Below are 24,225 nucleotides of genomic sequence, written 5' to 3'. Positions count from 1 at the left end.
TAATTAAAAACACATTAAAGATAAATATAACAACAAATAAATTGTAAACGATTTTCAATAACTAAAATAACTGTACATAATATAACTAAACTGTACATAATATAACTAAACTGTACATAAATACTAATACTGTACATAATATACTGTAAGATGGTCATATGGTGCATATACCAGTGTACTCTGTAGAAATTTTTATAATACAGTAGAACCTCGATTTTACGTACGGTACGGGACCGGAGGGCGTACGTAAATCGGGGGATTCGTAAAATAGAGGTTGGGTTAAATTTGTGGTAACCTTTGACCTAATACGTACGTAACGCTCAATATACGTACGTATGTATGAACGAACGATGTTACCTAGCTAGGCTACCTAGACCAAGCCTCTAGGCCTAGGCCTACGAATAAAACCATGTGTTTTTATTCATCACTTTACGATGTCATAATAAAGCCGTGTGTCTAGTGTATTAATTCATCACTTTATATCTTTTATTTAACTAAAGAACATGAAAATGTTGTAAGATTACCTATACGACAAAGGTATAACTTGGGAATTCCCCTTCATACCTATTTTAAACAACAGAGCTGTGGTGTTGTCTGGGCCTGTTGAGACAAACTAAACCCATGAGCGCTGCACTGGGCGAGCCAACCAATTAGCGTTCGTGTACGTGAAACAGCAACCATGTGCACTGCACTGGGTGAGCCAACCAATTAGCGTTCGTGTACGAAACTATGCCTACCTAGCTTCGTGTAGAAAATTCGACCAGACAAGTGTTTCCATGGTTTGCCACACGAAGCTAAGGAGGAAAGCAATTATTTTGAGCACCATCGGTAGTTGTTCATCTCACTCAGTTCACGTGGTTTTAGATTATAACAACCCGGTATTAGACTCAATCAACGTTGCTGTTTAATGAAAATACGTTGCATTATGGTTTGTTTATTGTTAAAGTTTATTGTTATAGTCTTTTTACTGATGGTTGCTCTGAAAAGGGCCGTTTGTTTTGAATATTTTCGGGGTTTTTGATGATGTCATCGTCGATACGAGGCGTACGTAAAACCGAGGGTTCGTATAACTGGGGTACGTAAAAACGAGGTTCTACTGTACACTGATTTGGTCTACAGTAGTAAACAATGGTGCCGCCAGGATTCCCTGACGGGGGACCTGAGGTCCCCGACAAGGGGAGGGGGAGAGAGGCCCCAACAGGGAAGATTTCCCCGATGACAGCAAAGTGTGCGTGGTCGAGTGTCGCTTAAAATGTTTTGAAAGCGATCAAGGGGTAGAATCCCTTGACAATTTTGACAATTTAGGGGTTTCAATGGCTTATTTAATTGATTTTAGAGTCTGGTAATATGTACAATTACATTTTTTTTTCTTGCGACGAATTGTGGTTTTTCTCCTCGACGAGTGCTGGCGCCACCCCTGGTAGTAAATCTTATGAAAATATACGATTACTGTTTTAGTTGTATAGACATTTTACTTGCCCAAGGTGGTGTCCCTGCAGTATAGCTACAAAGATTACTGTCGGTTAGGGGACCGTATACTGTAGGTGTTCCCAGGCTGGTTTCACTTCAGAATTTCATCACATGGTCAAACACCATTGCCTTTCCATACCAACAGTCACTGTACAGATATCCCACTTTTTAAAAATTATTTAATTTAATAAATTATTGTAAACTATCGTATAGTATGCACACTCTGCAAGATTCAGGATACACTACATCATGAACATGAAATTAGATTAATAAAATAACAGCAGACCCTGAGCTACAGGTACTGATCAACAAATAAAGAAAACTTAAAACAGGCAAGATTAATCCTTCCCTTCCAAATTAACTCTAGGATACTACAGACTGACGTACGCTAATATAGTACCAGGCCAAAAAATCTTGTACACCTTCACATTGATTACTAGACTAGAAATACAAAATGCCTGGAGTAGAGGAATTTAATGTAATACAGTAAAGCCTACCTATAGCACGGCCTGAGAAAACCGGGTGGGGGTGGGGAGAGATTAAGGTTAGGGTCTGAGCCCCCACTTTTTGGCAGAAAAAACATAAAATCTATGCAGATTTTTGTATGATAGACCTTGCAATTCATATTCCTATTCATCTTACTAGTGGGCCCCCTCCCCCACTTTAAAAAACATTCCACCAGCCCTGTATAGTGGTGCAACATTTTAAACATAATTTTCATTTCAGAGCTACAGACTATAGCTTTACTACTTTTTAAAATTCTTAGCTTACTACTTTTTAAAATTCAGTGACTGCATTTGTATAGTTTCTCAGTAGTTTCAAATGTCATCTTAATCATTATCTTTTAAAAGTCAAAATAACAAATTTTCAATTTTCAATTTGTTTTTGATGTATACAATATTTTATGGTTTGGATACTTTATTAATTATAACCATATTATTATTTGACTGGGTTGTACTGTAACAGTCTGTGACAGGAGAATTTAGGAGTGATAGCCCCCTTCCTCATTGGCAACCAAGGACCACTGAACTTTTAAACGAGGCAGTTCAACTTGGTTGATGCCCAAATGGCTTCCTCAATTCCGGCGTATAAACACCAGGCATACTGTATTTGTTTAATAAGTTCAATGTATTGTGTACGCATGCAAGCAGGTGACTCCATGGAATGCAAGTCAATGAACCTTGCACAAGATTTTGTTCACATTGAAATCCATTTTGCTTCTGACCATAAAATTATGCTCCACTAATGTGTACGGCTGAGACAAGACATTGTTCTACTTTGTATCACTTACTTCCGTAAAGTCAATAATGATGAATTCATCAAAAATCAAATGTATGGGTAGTGAATAGGCAAACTGAACATTAGGGCAAGTTAATGTACAGATGAGCACTCCTGCAAATCATTGCAATGATGGCTGTTTGTCAAGGATGGATGGATAGATTTATTATATGGTGTAAACACCAAGGATAACCCATAAAATTCTGAAGACTTATTTCTATATGGGTCCTACTGGTGGTGATTGAGTACACCGGGCATATATCGTCGTCGTGCTCGGTTCTCAAAATTATGCCTTCTATTTTACCGATTTTACGCGTGCATCTATGGCCCGATTTTGATAAAAATACATGTCTCTTTTAGATTTTATGTTCTAAATTTTCATTTCTGAAGTGTATTTCTCGAATTTGTACTGTATTAAAAAAAAAATGCGACCAGATGTTTTGGAAAATTTCGGTCGGTCGCTGAGGGCAACACAATACATTTTTTTTTTTTGGCCTTATGTAAGCACAGTGCACGTTGTACAGTAAGCAGATGCCCAGTGACACGGCTCCCTGTTTACTCTATTGTCGTCATGGTTTCAAGGAATGCACATTGCTAGTTTTATGCACTGTTAGTATTACTGTGTTGCGTACAGTATTGTGCATGTGTCTTGTGCAGTATCAACAATAATAACAGGTCAAATGACAGCCGACCATGACATGCGGGAAGCATTGATACCGCTATCATTCATATCAAATAACTAAGGCTTGCTGCCAAGAGGAAACAGGACCTAAAACCTGTTTGCATGACCAGGTCAGCCTGCAACTTGAAAAAAAAAAAAAAACCCGACGAGGGGTCAGACTTCCCTGATGAAAGCAAAGTGGGCGTGGTCGAGCTTCGATTAAAAGTTTTCGAAAGTGGTCCAATGGGCGAAGCTTCCAAAAATTTATACAATTTAGGGGTTTCAAAGGCTTATTTAATCGATATTAGAGTCTACTATATGTAGAAAATACATATAATTTTTTTTTTCTCTCCCTGACCAATTGTGCTTTTTCTCCCCGACGGAGATTAAAATAGGTGTGGTTATACCCAGGTAACGCTAAAAAAATGTGATATTCCGCGTCTTCCAGGCGTTACTTCAAGAAGGGTTTATTCCACAAATGAGGCTCTGGAGTGAGAGTTTATTTAAGTGGGAGGCGTGGGAGGCAGGAAAAGATGGTGGGGGGAGTGGCCAGTTTCCCCCCCCCCCACCTCGATTATTGATCGCCTAAAATGACTCAGAAGTTATATTTCCGGGTGTCTAGAAAACAAAATTTCCTGGGGGAATCCCGGACCCCCATATGGTAGTGTTGTCTCTCGATCGCGCGCCCCTACTTTGGACACCTGGATCCACCCCTGGGGGAGGCGTCTATTCAAAGCTGTGAAATTTTCAAGGAGAGCAATTGCTCTCCTTAGTAATCCGAGGAGAGCAATTGTTACACCAGTTTTAAACCAATAAATTATAGTATTACTCTATAAGGCCTAGTCCTCTAATCCAATAACATCCAATATATATTAAGAATCATGAATTACTGAAAGGTCCACTGATTAATCTAAGATAAGACAGTATAATACATGCTTTTAGGTATTGCACGCCATTGTGTCGGGATTCAATATTTCGACATTAATCATGTCATCATCATTTATCTAATTAATTAGATGAAATAATTGCAAGTAAAAAAACAAAATTTGAATTTGAAAATTAAAGAAGAATTTGATGCTGGTAGCCTAAGTAAGTATTTTAGCTTTTGGCTACTAATGTATTTTTTTATGAAGGAGTTTTTTTGAATGAAGATACCGATTATATTTATATAAGTAGAACCTAATGAAGGTGGTACTCAGTTTACTATAGTAGTACTAGGCCTATGCAAGGAGTTGCACAACAAAAAAAACCAAGTGAAAAAAGTCCAGTGGAAAACATCTTGTATCATAATTAATATTGTATGGAGGTATATACTGTACCTCCATTTTAGATCTACTGTAGCCTATAGCCTAGGCCGATGTGGTACCCTCTTCTTGTTGTACAACACCGGACAGCATGTCAATGGGCCCAAAACAATTGTTACTGGATTATGAAATAGAGGTAGCCAGGAATACGGTACCGTACGTTACCTCGATAATACCAATGGTGACTGTCCCTAGGCCTTTAGCCTAGCTGCCGCCAACCCTAAACCTTCTTTATCATTACCGAGAAATCATATAAAAACAGTGCTTGACAGCGGCCTGGTGTACAAGTACAGGTAACATCAGATTGCACCGCAGCACCTGACACACGAAGTTCGATTTGATACTACTACTAGGCTAGCAATGTTCATTTATTGACAAAAAAGTTCAAATTTTGGTCTCTAAACAAATATAGTTGAAACGTCATTAACATGCTATAAGTGATAATAGTATACTTACATTTGAGATTAGTAAACATACGCCTAATTGGAAACACATCCTCCAGCTCTCAAATAAAGAATGTTGTCATTTTTCTCATCGCTTGATTGAAGTTTGTTGTGGTGGGGTACGTCTAGTATCAAGATGATCAGATAACTGGTGTTGTTGGTTGTTGGTGACGTGTTAGCGCCCTCTGAGTTATCACTTTATATACTATTATTGTTATTTTTTTCTTTTTCACATTTGTTTATTGTTTTTGTTTACTTTATTTGATTTTATATTAACAGAGAAAGTAATTTTAAAGGCCTATAATAACAATTTAATAAATAAGAATTTGCAAAAATAGTAATAAGATAATAATGACGATAATAATAATAATAATATAATAATAATATTTTTAATTAGTAACATTAGTTCCTGGAATAAAATTAATAATGTTGATGGTAATAAATGATATGACCATGTTAAGAATCATAAGAACAATTATAACATAATATTAATAATGTAATAATGAAATAAAAATAAAAACAAAATTACTATACAATAATGATAGTAGTAGTAATAATAATAATAATAATACTAACAATAACAACATTAATATCATTACTTGATATTAGAGACTCTTGAAGCTTGCTTATGAGCCCCTTGTGCATAGGCATTAACATTCATAATATGGGTTATAGAGTTTAGGGTAGTTTTTGTGTGCTTTTGCAAGTAAAGTTTTGAACTGGTTTATAGATTTGACTATTACAACAAAATTTGGTAACGAGTTCCATTCATTTATTGAACGAATCATTAATAATAGCATTAATAGTGAGGTTTTAGCTAACTTGTATTTTTCCAAATACTAGTAAAATACTGTATTAAATTAAAGTACTTTTTTATACTCCTCTGTTTAGAAAACTTTTATATTTTGTTTTCTCGTTGATTTTCTTTGTTTAGCTTTCTTTTTAAAATTTTCTTGATTTTGTATGTTTCCTTTGTGAACGCACCATCATTCTGATGTGTGCAGCTGATCTAAAAGCGTATGTTCAATAAAGTTCAGTTCAGTACTATCTTGTATTGTTAATTCCTATTGTGTTTTATTTTTGTTCATTTCAATATTCGATGCCCCCACGTGAACATTATACAGTACTACACATTTTATTGTTGGGCACTTTTATTAGTTTAGTTTTATATGTTTCTGATGTTTTGATCTTGTCTTGGATGCACTGAGTATGTGCCACTGTTTCAAAAGTGATTCCAATAAATTTGATTTAATTCAGGGGTGGATTTGGGGGCCAGGGGAGGGGGTGGCACTCTTCCCCCTCCCCTTTTTGGGAGGTAAATAAAAGGAAAATAACTGGGTACCTGGTAGATTTTGTGGCACTGAATGTTGGTTGTGTGTATAGCAGCATGACTAGGCATATTCCTAGGGCAGGATGAGTTTCAGTCGGCCTTGTGCTGCTTCAGCCAAAATGATTCTAAAATATACCTATTACATAACTTCTATAGCATAATTATTTGCACGCTACTAAAACATTCTTATTGCATGCTACAAAACATTCTTATACATATTAGTAACACTTATTTATAACTAATGAAATATTAATTATAGAAATTGCAGCAAAATCTACCCTGTATAGTTTATACATTCTACTGTATGTGAGTTGAACATTAAAAACATTTTGGATTTAAAGATTTGAGTAAGCCTCAGTCATATATTAAAATAGTATTATTGTACGGTAATACTGCAATGCAAGTATAAATAACAATATAAATAAATAGTAATAATATTAATAAAAATGATTATAAAAGATTAAGACATTATTTATTATATATGCCTTATGGTGATTTTCTAGTCTCAAGATTATGTTCATAGAATACACATTTATTTATTATTTATTTATTTGTTATCATGTCCAAAAGCAAATACAAAATTTGCCAGTGTGCAGTCATGCACTGTGGGGAGTGGGGAATGAAGCACCCACAGCAGTATCTACAGAGTTATAATATCATTTACATTGCCCTCTTACCCCAGTGGTATCACAGCATTTTATATACCCACAAGCTATAGTTCATCTATTTTAGATCAGCTACAGCTACAGAAGCTGCTAGTGTTAGGGCCAGCTAGCACAGTGCCAGCTAGCACAGTGCCAGCTGTAACAAATGTATGAGTGCAATACAAAGAATATTTTCATAATTTAAAAGTTGGACTGTTCCATTCAACAAAGCAGAACCAAGTTGAATGGAACAGTCCAGGTTTTAACGATTTATACCTCAAAAAGACAAATATTTGAATTGAGAAATTGATCAAACAATACAGCGTTATCAGTACAAATTGATATGTTGATCTTGTTTTAATGCATGCATGCTAGGGATATGCACAGGGGCAAATGACTGCATAAAAAAAAAGATAAGCTACAATGCATTAAGAACATTTCTCACATGATTTGACAAATAAAATAATCAGTTCAGATTAATTCTGTAAATTATTAGACTTGCCCCTCCCTGGGATTGAAGTGGTTTATGCCTCCTTGGTTTATACCAACAATACAAATATAAAACACTTGTCTACATACAGTAGATGTTTAACGTTTGCTTGATTAAAAATGAAAGTATAATTGGATACTTGGCACCATAAACAAAAGGAATGTTGGAATTAAGAAGTTGGAATCATGGTACTTTTTAAATACTGTACTTCATAAAGATTTATGATAACTTTGCACAAAACAATATTTATTATCATTAATATACATTTTAGGAGTTAAATGGAACTGCTAAGATTATCACACCTTAACCTCCCAAGCACATCATTTGACAAATGTCAAACAAATTATATTAATACTACTAATAAAATGATCCCATGACCAAGTATCATTCTATTCCTAAGAGTATTGCTTATAAACCTCATGAAATATTTTTTATTAAACACTATATTTCAAGGTTTTCAGTCTTCAAGGGTTTTTAAAATAATATAAATAAAGATATATTTTATGTCTTTAAAAATTAGCAAAATTTGGTATGAAAACTCTTCCTACCATGATTTTTATGTCTACTTTGTACTCTTCACTATTATTCTCCATATTATTATTACTTATTCAAGTTTATACTATGTATCCTCATACTGCGGCAATTACTGTACATCTGTTCACTTGTTTCAAGTGCACAGAGACCACAGCATTTTCCATGGGATAAATTACGACCTCTAATTTCTTTCTAGGAAACAGAAAGAAATCCAACTAATTGATTCACTACAACATAATACTGTATAATACATTTGTAATATTATGGAACAAGTGAACACTTATTGGTATAGCCACAGATTGGTACTCATAGAGGGAATCATGTGGGTAACGCAAAAGAGAGGGGTAACTCAGACGGATATGTCCCCATAGCTTCTGCCTCTTAGCAGTTCTGGACGGATCCAATCAAATGATATTTGGCTAGGAAATTATGGCCTATTACTGAATAAATTTATGTTTAAATACTGTACATGATTTGTTGGTACAACACAATCTATGTAAAATAATCATTGTATGGAATACTGCATTCCTGAAATGAAATACTCTTATAAATTTGAATAACCTTAATATATATATATATCATGGCACCAGCCTCTTAGAATCTAACATAAATAATAAATTTGGGATGATTTGACTCTCTAAGGGTCATCCACTTTTTAAAAGCAATCATTTGATTATGTTGTTGGCTTTCAGGGAATGTGGAGGGCATCAAAGAAAAAAGAGTATGTTTTTACTCTCCTGTTACTGATGACAAATATGGATGACCTCCTAGTAGAAATACAAAAAAAAAACACAGAATATTTATATTTGTAAGAAAATGGATGCATTATTTCTCTATATATAACTTAGTGATAGACGTAAGCACCAGAGGTTGTGAATAAAAAAAGCACAAAAAATTAAATTTAGTGATATTGCTATTTAAATATCATATCAATGTCATCACACTTTGTGTACTACTTCCATTCAATTCAGGAATGCATGTCAAAGTCAAAAAGAACATACAAAATTACACAAATCAAAAGTGATGTTGGCAGTCTATGATACTTACCTGGATGAACTGATAACGCAAGTTTTCTTTTTAGGAATTTACCTAAAAAATAATGAAATTGTCCAACCAAGGCAAATACTGCTTTTTTCCTCCATGATATAACACAGCAATGTTATGTAACAGGCATAAATTTGCGTTGAGATTGCTATCAATCTTTGGTAAGGATGAGGCAAGTGGGTGTTCATCCATATAAGTATTCATGGAATAGACCACTCTCAACTTAAGTACCAACTTATAAAATATTTTGAATTTCTCCAGTCTGGGAGAAAACTTTCTGTATACTGACAAAATTTATTGTGGTCAGTGCTATAAATGTCCATTAGGTAGAGTATATGCCCTACGGTGGGCTTGCAAACTACTCTTCCTAGGCCGCTGTCCATAGTTATAATGACGGTTGTAACGCATGCCAAGTCCACTCTCTACACTGCTCTTTTCTGTTGTTGCTATGCTTCCCTGTTCCATACTGTCAAGCGAGACCTGATCCAGCATGACGCCTTCGTCCGAGAGTGGTATGCTCCGGTTCCTTCGCAATATCTGGTGCTGCAGCAGTCGTTCTTTGTCCTCCAGGGCACTGAGTTCCTGATCCAGGGCAGCTCCTGGTGACTTGTACTGGGGACTTGCAAGCTCATCATCCTTCAGCAGCTGATCAAGCAGTGCCTCCTGCTGTAAGATTGTTTCTTCCTCCTGCAAGCATACATAAAGAGATAGCATAAAGAAATGGCATAAACAGATGGCAAAAACAGGTGGTATAAAAAGATTTTATAAACTGGTTACAAAAAAAAAATATCAGAAATATTTACTGGAATGAGTATTTTATGAGGTGAAATGTTACACCACAGTCAATTAAGCTAAACCATGCATTCAGAATGTTGACATTTAAACATGATTTTGTGGATTAAAGTGAGAACAGTATCTTACCTCTAATGTCAACTCAACATTACTGAGTCTGTTCTCAAGATCCTTTTGGATTATTTCTTCATGTTCCATCTGTACTGCTTCATAGCGCAGTCGTTCCTGTAACAGCAAGTCTTCAGTCGCCATGCTAAAAGTAAGGACCAAGGTAGATATAGATTAAAAACCACATGCAATTGGACCGCTTACGTGCTGATAGAAACAGGATCGTGACAGTCAAATATATTTTTTTAGAGTATTCAATGCTATAAAATGAATTTAATTATTTAATCTGTACACTGACTTAAAACCTCAAAGTTTAGATCCTCCGGATTTGTTTAACTCATTTATACCTTACTTCATACATGTGCTACATAATGCACTGCAGTAGGCAACATGACCATCTATTTAGTTTTTTAGATTAAACATTTATCTGATTGTATTTTATATAGCGTTTTTATGTATTTGACATATTGTGAATGTAATTTCCAAGAGGACAAATTTGATTCCAATTTCAATATATTATATTTTTGTAATGTTCTTATTTGATGATTTACTAACCTTTGTTGTTTTGCTTGCTGGAGTAAAGCAAGGAAGCTGGCAGTATCCTCATCATCGTCATCACTGTAACTGTTGCTATCATGTTTTGCTATCATTAAAGAAACACCATAACTTAATATATATACACAATACATGATTAATATTTAACAGTTAATAACACTTAATATACATAGAAGGACTGATCATAGTAATTATCAAGCAATAAAAACTAAGACTGCCAAACTGCTATAAATCGTCGCTCACATCACGAACTAACACAATCAAAGTAGATTGTGTTAGTTCGTGAAATCAAGAAAGTGTGTCAAAATACGCACTGCTGTTGTGAAGGACTTTCTGTGTGGTAAAGAATATTATGACAACCAATACGCTCTCGTTTAGATGCACTACTGTGACTTCACGAACTAACACAATCTACTTTGATTGTGTTAGTTTGTGATGTGTGTGAGGAAATGTTAGACAAGACAAATAACTTGTAATTGTAACCTGCCATTTGTCGCAATTTCTAAACTCTCACAAGCACCCAAAACATTTTCTTTTAAACATTTCTAGTTTTTGCATTTTATAAATGAAGCTATATTAAAAAAACATTTCTGCAAAATATCAATCACCAAATCTAACTGAAAAGTATATTAAAATTATTCTTAAAATACAAATCTTAATAATAAACTATTGATTTTGGAATCTTTGGAAGCTGTTTTCTCAAAACCTACAAGGCTGATTTTCAATGAATAAATATTCATAACTTCACTAATACTCAACCAATTTCCATCAAATAAACACTCTTAAGAAAGATTCATGCAGAATCTAAACACACCAAAAATCAATTTTGAATTTTTCCTACAAACAGCTGTCTTTGTCAGAGGCAGTAACAAATATGCAGTACCGTATAACCATGGAAAAAATATATTTTAATATATTATTTACCATATTAAAATATATTTTCTCCATGGTATAACAATAACAAGATAAAGATTTATGTTAATTGTGTATAAATGGACTGAACATTATTCTCCAATTTCACTAATACTATTATCATCATTATTATGCAACAAAAACACCACAATAATAATTAACATTTCGCAAGCAGCCTACCTTTGTAGTTGTGCTGTACAACTGGTGATTCATGTCTTGGTATTGCTCTTTGTTTCCTAGGCACCATTCCATTTTGATGATTTAGCAATCCTTCATTAATTTGGAACAAAACATCTGCCGAGATTTTCACATCTACTGGCTCTTCAGTTGGCACTTTTGGTAGTTTTCTCTCTAACGTTCTTTTCTCTCGATTCTCTTCTTTAGAAGTCTGTATAAGACTGGCAATTAAGGCTCTCTGCGATTCTCGCTCTTCTGTCAGTTTGTCTTGTTGTATCAATTCCTGCATTGCTAATCGTTCTCTTTCCACTTCAAAGTCTGCCAATTCAGAACTAGTTAATGTCCTTCCATCTTTTGGAACAAAGTCTGATAAATGTTCTGTTTTTTCATGCATTAAAGAGGATGGAAGACTGTTTTGACGACGCAGAGTGAGGTTCTCCTTTGGGGTTAATTTATTTGGGCTTTCACGATCTCTGATTGGAAGACTTGCATTCAGAAATGGTTGTTCAGGTTCAAATTCACTACTACCAGTGTCTGCTAAAAATGGCAGCATAGGTATTGTGAGGCCAAGTGTGCCACGTAATGGAGAGCTATCTCCACTACCAGTTACATCATCCACTTGGTTGGGTGCTGATGGACTAGATTGGCTACGTAGGCGATCAATGGGACTTAGTTCCTCAGTTTTCCCCCCAGAGGCATTTACTTCTGACAGCAGAGAAATGTTGTGCAAGACATCACTATAGGTCAGATTAGAATCGCTGTTGAAGCGACCAATACCAGAGTCCGAGGCACTAGGAGGATTAGGAGGTGTGATCTGTTTGATTTCTGCAGCAGTCATTGATTCACAATTCAGGCCTGACTGTCTATAAAGGGTGTTGTTATTGGATGTATATTCGGGGGGTGAATGAAACACTTGGGCTTTTGGGCTGTAGAATATAGAATGTTGGGAGGGCCCATCTCTAGAACTCATTAGACGATCACTTAGATAGTCAATCTGTGGATCCAAAATTCTCCTGCCATTCCCAGCAGGTTTCCCATAAGACATATCAGGTCCAATGTGAGACGGTTGGACAGAAAGCCCGACGTGATTTAACAAAGGCATACTTTGTGCATTTGATTTGCTTAACAGTGGACCATTGCTATGGTGGAATGCATCATGTTCAGTTGGCCACTGCCCTGAGTTAATTGAGTGAACCCAAGATTTAGCATATGCATTGCGTGGAAAGCGTGATGGCAGGACGACTTCCTCTAGATTGGCCATATCATTCTCATCTTCTGATTCTCCATAAATCCCATATGTTTCATCAATTATCTTTTGCTCTGAAGAACCTTTGAATTTTGGAGTTTCTATCATCTTTACTTTTTGTGGTGAATTAATGTACTGGAGAGACAGACTGGTTGGCCGAGGTGCCTGACGTAAAGCTCTCAGAAATGGGGAATCTTGGGATGAAGCGTGGCTTGTGTTCATTGATGTATCTCTAATATCTACTGTAGAACTGCTGAGATATGGGCGTTGTCCCACAGGGGGCTTATGATAGGCAACTCTATCTTGTTGCTGATCGGAATCTTTGCGAGCTGTTCTCGTTTTGACTTTAGGACGGACACTTGGCCCTTGTGACATTCTACTGACCTCACCATTAGGAGCATCAATATTTGTAAATGAAGTAGGCTTTTTCTTGGATGTACGCCTATCCACACTTCCATACGACAACCTGTCTATGTGGCCAGCACTACGGACACTGTTGTTGTTATTACGGTTATGTTTCTTAAATCTGCCATCTGGTGTATCACTACAGCTTAGGTTATGTAATGTGAAATTAGAACTCTTGCCGGAGGATTCTTTTGCTTCCTCTCTCTGTTGGTGAGACTCTTGCCACTGCAATGCATCAAGGATGTCTTTAGAGGAAGGAACATGCCTGATGTCGAGAACTTTCTTCAAAGTACTACACCTGCAAACACGAAGGGTGAGGTATATATATTAATGATACATATTTTTCATTTACTTTACTAGTTACATTGACACAACACTAGCTTTAATGAAGTGTCGAGAAACACAAAGGAAAAAGCAGTTGAATTTAATTTTAAAAATTACAAGTGAGGAAAGAATGTTTCCCTCATGCAACAGAACTCACCTATGACTTAGCAACCTAGCCTGTCTCCTTAGTTTACCCCGCAAAATCACATCGCTTGTTGACTTAAGCTCCTTTAAACTTTCCCCTGATGGTGGTGGATACTTCTTCAAGTACCTCTTCACATCCTCCTGCCATTCATGGATGGCAAGGTCACTACTCTTTCTATGCGTCTTTGATTTTAGTTCATTGAAGACGTCTGGAAGGTCAGGGGGTAAGAACTGCAGTGTTTTCCAGTACCATTTTGAAACCTGATCAAAAAAATAAAATTTAAATCTTGTTGATAGCATTGGTGAAGTTAATATGGGACTGAGACAGTTTTTAAATATAATAAAATTGAAATTGGTTGTTATTTAATAATAAAGGATAATTTTCCATCCAAGTGTTTTGAACATTACATATTTATCAACATTGATTACCAAAATTTGTAATGATAAACCAATAAACACTTATTAACCAACTTGAATTTTAACATAATCATTGTAACCCAATAAACTTAATTCCCTCATTTTGTATGTCATCAAGTTATTTTTAAGTGAAAATATAAAGAATAAATATGAAAAAAAAGCAAAACAAAAACCAAAACATCTTTTTGAATTGATGTTTAATAAATTTAATATTTTTTTCAAACTGTTTTCCTACCTGTTTGTGTAAGACAAAGAAACGATGAACTTTATTTAGAATGCTTTCCTTTTCTGTTAATAGCTCACTGAATTCATCGGTTTGCCTTTTCAGTGCTTTTACTGTCTGTTGTATAGTTTCAATGTTGGCATTATTGTTGATGAGCATTACGTCAGCCTGTTGGAACAATGCATCAACTCTTGCCAACTGGCTCTGAAACCAGAATCAACATATTTAATTCTTAAATCTTGAAGCTGCTAATATTCAAAATAAAATTTCAAATATTTCAAATTTCAATTAATATTATGCATTCAAGCAAAATCACACCAAAGTCAGGCACACACTGCATTGAGTCAATTCTTGGTCTACCTAAGAACTTTCACTGGGATGCCAATTGTCAGTGCCAGATTAAGCAAATCGTTGATGACAACAATCCATTGAGCACAGCTCACTGCATTGCAGTCGCCACAGGATTATGTCAATGACTATAAACCAATACAATGTAATGTGGGTGCTATAAAAATTTGAAAATCTATCTATTTGGACTGAGACATCATTGGAAACATATGAACAAAACTGAATGCACCGACACATGAAATATAATATCAAGAAAGAAATGATGGTTGCATGCAGAAAAGACAGATACAGCCCAATGATAAGTGTCAACAAAACTCAGAATCAGCCATCCCACTCTAAACTATGAATGCAAGTCACCCAAAACAGAAGTTTTTGAAAGTATCTGATTATTTCCATTTATGATGCGACATTTATGACATCAAACTGAAACATATGAGGAATGGAATTGGGTAATTTCTTTATAGAGCTTGCTTCAAATTTGCAATATAAATTGTGACCAAACACTGCGGTAGTATTTGCTCTTCTGTTGTTTTGTTCAATGGTTAGCCACAACTTCTTTTTTACATTCAATTAATGTAATGAATTAAATCGCAATACATTACATAAAATATATGGGCAAAATATGAATAATGATTATAAACTATAAAAGAAATAATAAAGTGACCCCCTGAGAAGCTACTGGATATCACTGTTTAGTGTGTGGTTCTTTACCTTGGAAATAGAGAGACAACTTGTATCAAAGTGACTACGCAGTAGCTCAGCCCTGCCTGCATCACTAGCTATTTCAGTGTGTTTCTTCAGTTCATGTAGGCCTGGCCCATGTAACCACTCAGAAACCTGTAATGAAGATGTTTATCATTAATGACTCAAGTCAAATTAATATAATTGCCACAGGCAATATCCACATGATATCTACATGACACTATCATAAAACAATGCAAAACTCACAGGATGTGTGTCGAGGGAAGAGAGCAGATCCATCAGTTTCCATGGATACTGTAGATCACTCTTATCAAATACAGTCATATTTGCCTCATGAAAAGGTAATTTTATTATTAATAATAATAATAAAACATTTACTTTGAAATATGGTAATTTAATTAGTAAAATTTTATTAAAACACATAATACACATTAATAAAATAATAATAATAATAATTTGAACAGAATAATTCATTAAGAGAAAAGATTATTGACCTCTTTAACGTCATTCTGAAATTGAGCTAACTCCTCAGCATCAACAATCCTCTTCTCCCCTTCCCTCCAAAGCCTTTCAATATGTTGCATAGCTTCCTTCAGGCTCCTGAAGCACATCTCTAGAGTCCTCTTGGACTGCAGGAAGATGGGCTTCTGAGCCATGACACCAAACAATCGGTCATCTTCAGAATGCTTAAGCCTCTTCATCAGATCTTCACAATGACTGTAAACATGGTCAATTCCAATATCCCTGGAAAATTAAGATATAAAAATATTATGAAAAAAAACACACTTTTAAAATATTAACAGATGAATGCCATCTCAGTAAAATGTCTATAGTTACATGTCATTTACCTTAAATTAATGTTGAGGTGCAGGCTAAATTGTATTCTATAATCATTACAATTAAATCATTAAGTTAATTGCTATAACAAAGAGAATTTGAGAAGAGGGATAATCACAAACAGTGAAAAGGAGAATCTTGGAATGATAAAGCATAGGAAAGTATGGTAACATATAGTGAGTATTGTGGAATGACCAATGGTATAAGGAATGAGTAGGAATTATTTTAAAATTTGTTAAATAAGGAAGTTTTGAATTTTACTTTGGTATTGTTTATTTTTTTTAATTGGAATATTAAATATCTTTGCACAGACTACCCTTAGTCAATTATGTCTCTTTATATTGTACACTAATAATAAATTTATCAATGTCTTTAGCTGTCGTTGGAATAAACTCACTCTCTTATATCATCATATTCCTGTAGCATAGCCTGTCTAGTCTGGTGTAGCTGGGTACTTTCGTTGCCAACATTGTACTTCTTAAGTTCCTCCATCCGCTCAAACCCAATTGGAAGCCTTGGCTGCAATGCTTGATACTTCTCAAAGAATGGCTCAATAATCTAAATAATAACAATAATAATGGTTGACAAAAAAAAAATCTAATCCTTCTCCTTTAACTAAGCACAGTTGGCAGTTGACTCTATATATTAATATTATTATATTTATTGCCTCCATCAAGAGTACAAATCACACATAGAATGGGGTCAGACAAAGAAGGAATAAGTTCCTATAACCAAATGGTTTCATCTGCCCCCACCCCCTCAAAAAAAACAAAAAACAACAATTTGCTGTTGACTCTGAGGAGCTCATACACAAGTCAAAATCACAGTGTTGCAAAAAATGAATAGGCTTAACATAGAGGTGTCACAGAAATCAAGGACAATTTAAACACAAATATTCTGACCATGGAATTTAATTTACTGTAAGTTAATAAATATTTTTGTCTTTTCTATTAGTAACATTGATATAAAAATAACAAGAGTGTGAAAACATAAAACAAATTGGTCAAGTCTGTAGACATTTAAAACATTAAAATTACCGGAAACTAGTGAATAATTACAGTAATATTTATCATAAAAAGTTGACAAAAACAAAACACTTATGATTTATACTTACACTTCTGAATCGTAACCAGGCTATGTGGCTATACTGCAGATATCCACCAAGATCTGTTGTCAACTGACTTCGATCAATGTAGTTATGAAGCCCAATGTCATCTTCAACCACGGTGCTCTGTAAGTAAAACAAACATCAAATCATAATGAAAATGTTTCAAAATCAACATCAAAAGTAAAACAATCCTAAATACTGTATTGAGTTAGCGTCAATGTGCAAGATTTCCTCAAACTTTCAAATGTGTGATCAGAAGGAGGAGTGCATCTGCAATCAATAATAATATTAATAATTACTGTTGGCTTTATATAGCATTTTACACCAGAATCTCAAAGCGTTTGAAGCGTGGACTAGCTCGTACAGTAACTGTCTTATCCCCTATAGGGTCTTTTCGTGTCTGAGCTACCTGGTAAACCGGTGCCAGCTAATCTTGTCTGCCCACAACAAGGGCTGTATTGACCACCACACCGGGGTAACCACCCTACTCATCTCGAAAGATTTACTGGTTTCTTTATAATGCACATGAGCCAATTGTGTACACTGGACCTACAGTTAATAGTCATTTCCAAGAAGACTTGTTCCACCTCCAGAACCATAGATGAGCATGCTGTTGGAACCAGCACCAATATTATGGATGTAGGTTACAGCACCCCTGCCTTAACTGCTTGGCCATTGGACTTGCCATCAATCAATGGCTGTGTCTGTTAAGTAGCTCTGTTTAATTGCTGTACATACTTTACGGTTTACAATACAGGATAATTATAGCCATTTTCTATACAGATCTAAATGAGTCAGGTTTTGAATTATTGTTTTAGTGATTTACCTGGAATAGTGGAGTAACAAGGTGTTTATTCTTCTTCTTCTTACTGTGTCTCAAGGCTAGGATTGTCAGTAGATCTTTAGCCAGTTGCTTTGCATGAGGTTGAATGGCGTACATCATTCCCACAGACCCTTTATATTCAGCCTATAGAAGGTATAAACACAATCACAACTTAAATAATTTATAAATACTGCAACTGATTACAGTATGAATGGTTGAAGACAATACGCTTCAAGACCCTATGACATTAGTGGATTGAAAACTACATGATACAATGAAAATATAAAGCATACTTTGATCATTAATTTTACATTAAAGAAACAAAGAGATATTGTGTTTTAAACCTTTGAAAAAAACCAAATGAAATCATTGATTTTAATCAATAATATTGTCATCTGAAAATGACAAAAAAATCATAAAAAATAATTCTGAAATTAAATTGCTCATTTTGCAGCTTACACATTTTTAACTTGAGCAAAGAAATTATTAGTTAAAACAATGTGTAACCTGACTTTTATACTGGATAGTAATAATGAAAAATAATAAAACACTTCCAGTAACTGGAAGTGTTTATAGCATATTTCGCTGTCAAATTATAATAAACATTTTTTAAATAAACTTATTTCTGTTAAATTTGATAATTTTTATGTTACTTTTAAAATGGGAAACGTAATTCAAAACAATTTTTGCAATTTTTGTTTGTGATGAAAATATTTTGATATTATTGTTGTCATTATCATACATAAAAGAAATGCCAGACATTAAACAAGAATATTTATTACCTGTAAACTATTGAGGGCACTCTTCATGATGGAGATCAACTCATATGTCCCTCTTCTCATGTCTACCACAAAAGCAAATCCATTTCTCTGACACTGTGCGCTGGTAACAAAGAATATCACTATATTAACAATATTAAATTGTCATACATTCTTTACGCAATAGCTACGGAACTCTTTCAGTTCATAAATTATACTTCATCTCATGGCTTTCTTCATTGGTTATGTTTAATTGTTCAATTTGTAACTAATAATAGTGCATACGTCATTAGTAATACCATTATGAGGACAGATATTATATTTTATTCAATTCGACACAAGAAAAACAAGGTGGATTGCCATGTAAGAATAACAACTGTTCGCAGAACACTGTCATCATAAGGATGTGTTACTGTTCTTCACCAAATCCACATAATAACATAGATAATATTATCATGAAATTTTACTAAATTTCAAATAAATTTATGATCATTTTTAAAATTTATATTACGCTATTTATATGAAAGTATTACTTATATAATAAGTAGTGCATTAAAGTAATACTGTACAGTCAACAGATTTTGAATATCATAAAATTCTATAGCAATTTTAAACCAGGTAATAAAAGGAGAACATATATTTACAAGATAATTTAGTATGCAATTTACTTTATTAAAATATAAATTTACTATCATTTCTATTCAAATTCATATTACACTATTTATATGAAAGTATTATTTATATAAAGTATATAGACTTTGAATATCATAAATATTCTAATAATTTTAAACCAGGCCAGGTAATAAAAGGAGAACATATATTTACAAAAGAATAATAATTTATTGTACTTTATTAAAATAATGATAATTTCTCTTCAAATTCATATTACCCTACTTATATGAAAGTATTATAAGTACTGTATTAAGGTAATATATATTGTGAACACCGGTATTATAAATATTCTATAACAATTTTCAACCAGGTAATAAAAGGAAAACATTGTACCTGTCTAAGCTAATGAAATATGTCAAGATGTGGTCCAGTCCACTTGCTTTGACACGGCGCTCAAGTACTTCATGGTTCTTGGCTGGGAATGTGATAATTGGTCTGCCTTCTTGGTCATGACCGCCGGACAGTATGGCCACCTCCGTTTCCATGAGCTCATCACTGGGCATTGTGGCCAACTGGCCTAATCTGGCCAAGTCTTCATCTATAAAACAAGCAACAAAATTACTGTATAACACTTGAAATTGAAAATCACAGAAAAGGTTTCCATGATCCAATTTAAATGTTTTTTAATGTTCTTCTTTATGTTTTTTTTTTCAGTGTTAACTTTACTGGTATTTGTAATCAAAACAAAATGAATTCAATATTTAATAATTTGGTGTTGCCTATTTATTGTGAATATCATAAAAATATAATGTAAAACATTCCAGTCAAGTCTCTGTGTGGCAATAAATGATAGCTGTGATTATTCCTCATCTATTAAAATAATTTATACAAATTTCTTAGAAACACTAATAAAATGTTTCAGATGTATAGTACTGTGTATATTATTACACAATGGTGGACGTTTTACATAAGAAATAATAAAATACGGAAATTTGAATTATAGTATTTACCAAAACTTTACTGCATTATATACACAAAATAATTATTGTTTGCTTTGGGAATCATATTTGATTGGATTGTGCAGTTATAGCCTAGGGAATTTTTCTGTGAAAAGTGATTAACAAAAATATGACATGCATAAACTCCCTCGGCCAGCCTTAAAAAAAAAAAAACCATTAAAAACGAAAAAAGAGATAAAAGCCTAAAAAACTTTAAAGCAAAATTGTTAGGAAATCTACACAAGTAACATTAAAATAAGAAAAATAGCAAATAGATGAAAAACAAGTTTATTTCAAAATGCAAAAAACCAATTAAATCTTAAAATATTTCAATAAAGAAATATTGAAAAATATAATGTTAAAAATCAAACACAATACTATTTTAACACATTGAAACTGAAATAATTAATTATAATATAGATATGAATACTGTATATAACAGACATTTTACATACAGTAGGCCTATGTTTATAATACTTCACACTACAGTATACAGTAATGTCACATCATTCTGTGACGGAAGCAGTATGTTTTAATTTATCAAAAGTGACTATGAACATGCACAACTGTTTCCATGGCAACATGTCTGCAGGCAAATTTAACAAAGCTGCATTCTATTATTAAAAATAGAAATGGCTGAGCCTACTTAATACCATTTTATTTGGTCTACATTATTCACAGTTATGTAAAAGTATTTGTATAAATGTCAAGAGAAAGGAAGAAAAACAACGAATCCATTCTAATACCTAAGGAACTATTGGTACTGAAGTTTGTAATCAATTTCTGTTAATAAATATTTAATAACAAGAAGTATAACTGTATGCTGTTTGGCAGGCCAGAAATATGGTATGAAAAGGTGGTGTGGGATTTGGTTAACTTATGAAGGTTTATATTTTGGTTGCAGTTTAGGGAATTCTGTTTCTATTACAGTACTTCTTAATATTGGTTGGAAGCCTGTCAAATAGATTTTGGGTTTATTTATCAATTTGAACAATAAAATGTAGAACTCTGAATGTAGTCTCAAGAAGATTTTCTCTACTTGAAAGTCTTTAGCCAATCACAGGACTACAACCATTGTAACAAAACAGATTCAAATGAATTACGGTAATGAGTCACAAACAAAAAATACAATCAAAGAAAATAAATATTAAGATATAATTATCACTTTGATAAATTTTCTCACCTACAGTAACAGGTAGAACAAAACATTTAAGACTTTTGGGAAAATGGATAAAAATATGAATTTCCTTCACCATGTTAAAGTTCATAAAAATCTCATTGATACAATGACAGCAAAAGAAAAATAATAAATTGTACTATATCTAAGGCTACAATGCTACGGTGTACCCCACCAGTAGAGTAAGCTCTACCTAGCTGAGCAAGGCTAAGTACCCAAAATAGCATTCAAATAGGTGAACTCCATTCTTATACCTTGGCCAGTCATGGTGGCACGGAACCGTACATTCTTCTTTCGTTTCATTGCACAAGTGTTTATTTAGTATTCTGGAGAATGGAAATAGAGCCACCTTGATGCTTAGCAAGATTTAACCATCAAGTGAAACATGCCTTAAAATTACACCAATGGCTTCAATAATAGACTAGTTAATTTAATTTCTTAGTAAATCTTTCATGAAATATTTGTTTAATTCAATTTAATTTTGTTTTATTATTTCACCATTTAAACACCATAAAAACATAATTTACCAATTTAAATTTTTATTTTATGAACAATGAACATTTAATTGGTATTTTTCATGATAATATAACAAATGAAACTGCCTAAATTTAATAATAGGTATAATTCACTATCTACTATAAGGTAGATGGACTTCATGATACAACCATACACTGGTAGGCCTAAAGTACAATTTGCCAATTTTAACAACTGGAACTTAAACAAAAAATTAAAATGTTATTATTCATTTAAGAAGATGCTCTGTGAACACCATTTCATCAGGTAATGCTTAAAAAGATCTGAACGCTAGCTAATAACCTTGTGTTGACAGAATCAGTGTACTTGTCATTAATAATTTGAATATTGATGTTTAATTAGACACACCTAAACATCTGTTGCTGAAAACTGATCGAATTTAAGTACTATAGTTGGTAGTGGTATCAGTGAGCAAAATCTCATTTTGTAAACAATGGATAGGGCATTAATAATCATACAGTTAAATTGTGCTCCATTCATGCGGAAAAGATTCATATTGACAAGAAGTCTGTGTATTGCAGCAAACCCGATTATCAGGGTTTTTGGCCAAAATAGTTTTTATACCAAAATATTTTGGGTTTGCATATATCACCTGAATCATATTAAAAAAATGAGTTTTGCAGTTTAGAACAAAGTACTAAATTGTAGTCTGTTTAATATTTTGTTTTTTGTTTCTTTAGACAGTTAAAACTAGCTCAGGTATAAGATGTTCATGATATTAATTGTAGTCATATTAGGACTGGTATATTAAAAGTAGTATAAATACTGTATCTCAAAAAAATGTAGCTATTTTTTATGAAGTATGAAAATTGTAGATTGGATCGATAAAATAAATAAAATAAAAACTCTCAACAAGACATAGATTCACTGATAAACAAAACTAAAATACTGTATTATAGCAATGATGATGAACTTATAATTTATGTATACTGTACTGTACATAGGAATTCAAATCTAATGAGTTTTTAAAAGCTGCTTTTGTTAATTTCCTGTGAATACTAAAAAAAGAAAATAACTGGTTTGGACAGTTCATGGTTTCCTGCATCACAACCACGAGACACCCATTCACAGATGCCTGTTGTCAAGATTTTCACTTCAGTATAATGATACACAATAGCTTGAAAGATTGAAGATAAGAAATGTACAAATCACATAGGCCTACCGTACTGTATAGTTCCAATATTATTATTATCATCAAAGTAATTTGCATAATTTTTATATTTGACATAGAATAATACAAGGTATACAATTTTGTTAGTCTTCATGTTAATTGTTGTAAAATAATGTGTAAAAGAAAGTGGGGAAGGATACAAGTGAAGGAATAATGGAGAAGCCTAATGTTATTTTCTGTAAGTTTACAGTAATATATCCCAATAAATTATTAAATTTTATAATTTGCATGAAACTTACAGCACTCATTTTAAGAGACAGGGTGTCAAGTAGGCCTGTTGAGTTTCATAATTCGACAATGAACTTTGACATTAGATGATTTCCACAGTATTGTAATTTTGAAGCAATGTACTGTACTACAGTTAACGTCTTATAGCCTATTACTATATTAATTAAATTCATTAAATGCCATTTTAAAAATTAGATCAGACGATGATTACATTGAAGTGAGTATAGACAAGAGCGACCGCTCACCGGTAGACATGTTTCTTCACGTTTAAATATGGTACAGGCGCAAGTTATTATATTGGGTTTTTGGAAGAGCTAATAAGATAGAATTTTTTTAATAATGAGGATGTTTATTTGTACAAAAAAATTATTATTTAGAATTTTCATTTGTACAAAATTAAAAATATCTTAAAATTAAAAAAAAATAAA

At 33.4% G+C, this 24,225-nt stretch overlaps 1 protein-coding gene across 1 annotated transcript; it reads right to left on the bottom strand.

The window, feature by feature from the left end:
- Positions 1 to 6,495: 6,495 nt before the first annotated feature.
- Positions 6,496 to 22,191, bottom strand: LOC117122833. Its single transcript, XM_033268623.1, has 14 exons — positions 22,119 to 22,191; positions 20,083 to 20,287; positions 19,102 to 19,201; positions 18,323 to 18,463; positions 17,503 to 17,619; positions 16,786 to 16,946; positions 16,046 to 16,295; positions 15,561 to 15,686; positions 14,514 to 14,705; positions 13,875 to 14,122; positions 11,746 to 13,691; positions 10,654 to 10,741; positions 10,120 to 10,243; positions 6,496 to 9,885 (listed from the first exon to the last, which is right to left on the bottom strand). Exons 1-14 carry the CDS (start codon positions 22,165 to 22,167, stop codon positions 9,508 to 9,510), a joined length of 4,125 nt encoding a protein of 1,374 aa, XP_033124514.1. The 5' UTR covers positions 22,168 to 22,191; the 3' UTR covers positions 6,496 to 9,507.
- Positions 22,192 to 24,225: the final 2,034 nt, after the last annotated feature.

The sequence above is a fragment of the Anneissia japonica genome, unplaced genomic scaffold (assembly GCF_011630105.1).
Source record: "Anneissia japonica isolate Jap-2015-1 unplaced genomic scaffold, ASM1163010v1 scaffold287957_len1322810_cov207, whole genome shotgun sequence".
Classification (NCBI taxonomy): Eukaryota; Metazoa; Echinodermata; class Crinoidea; order Comatulida; family Comatulidae; genus Anneissia; species Anneissia japonica.
This window is presented reverse-complemented; position numbering and strand designations above follow the sequence as displayed.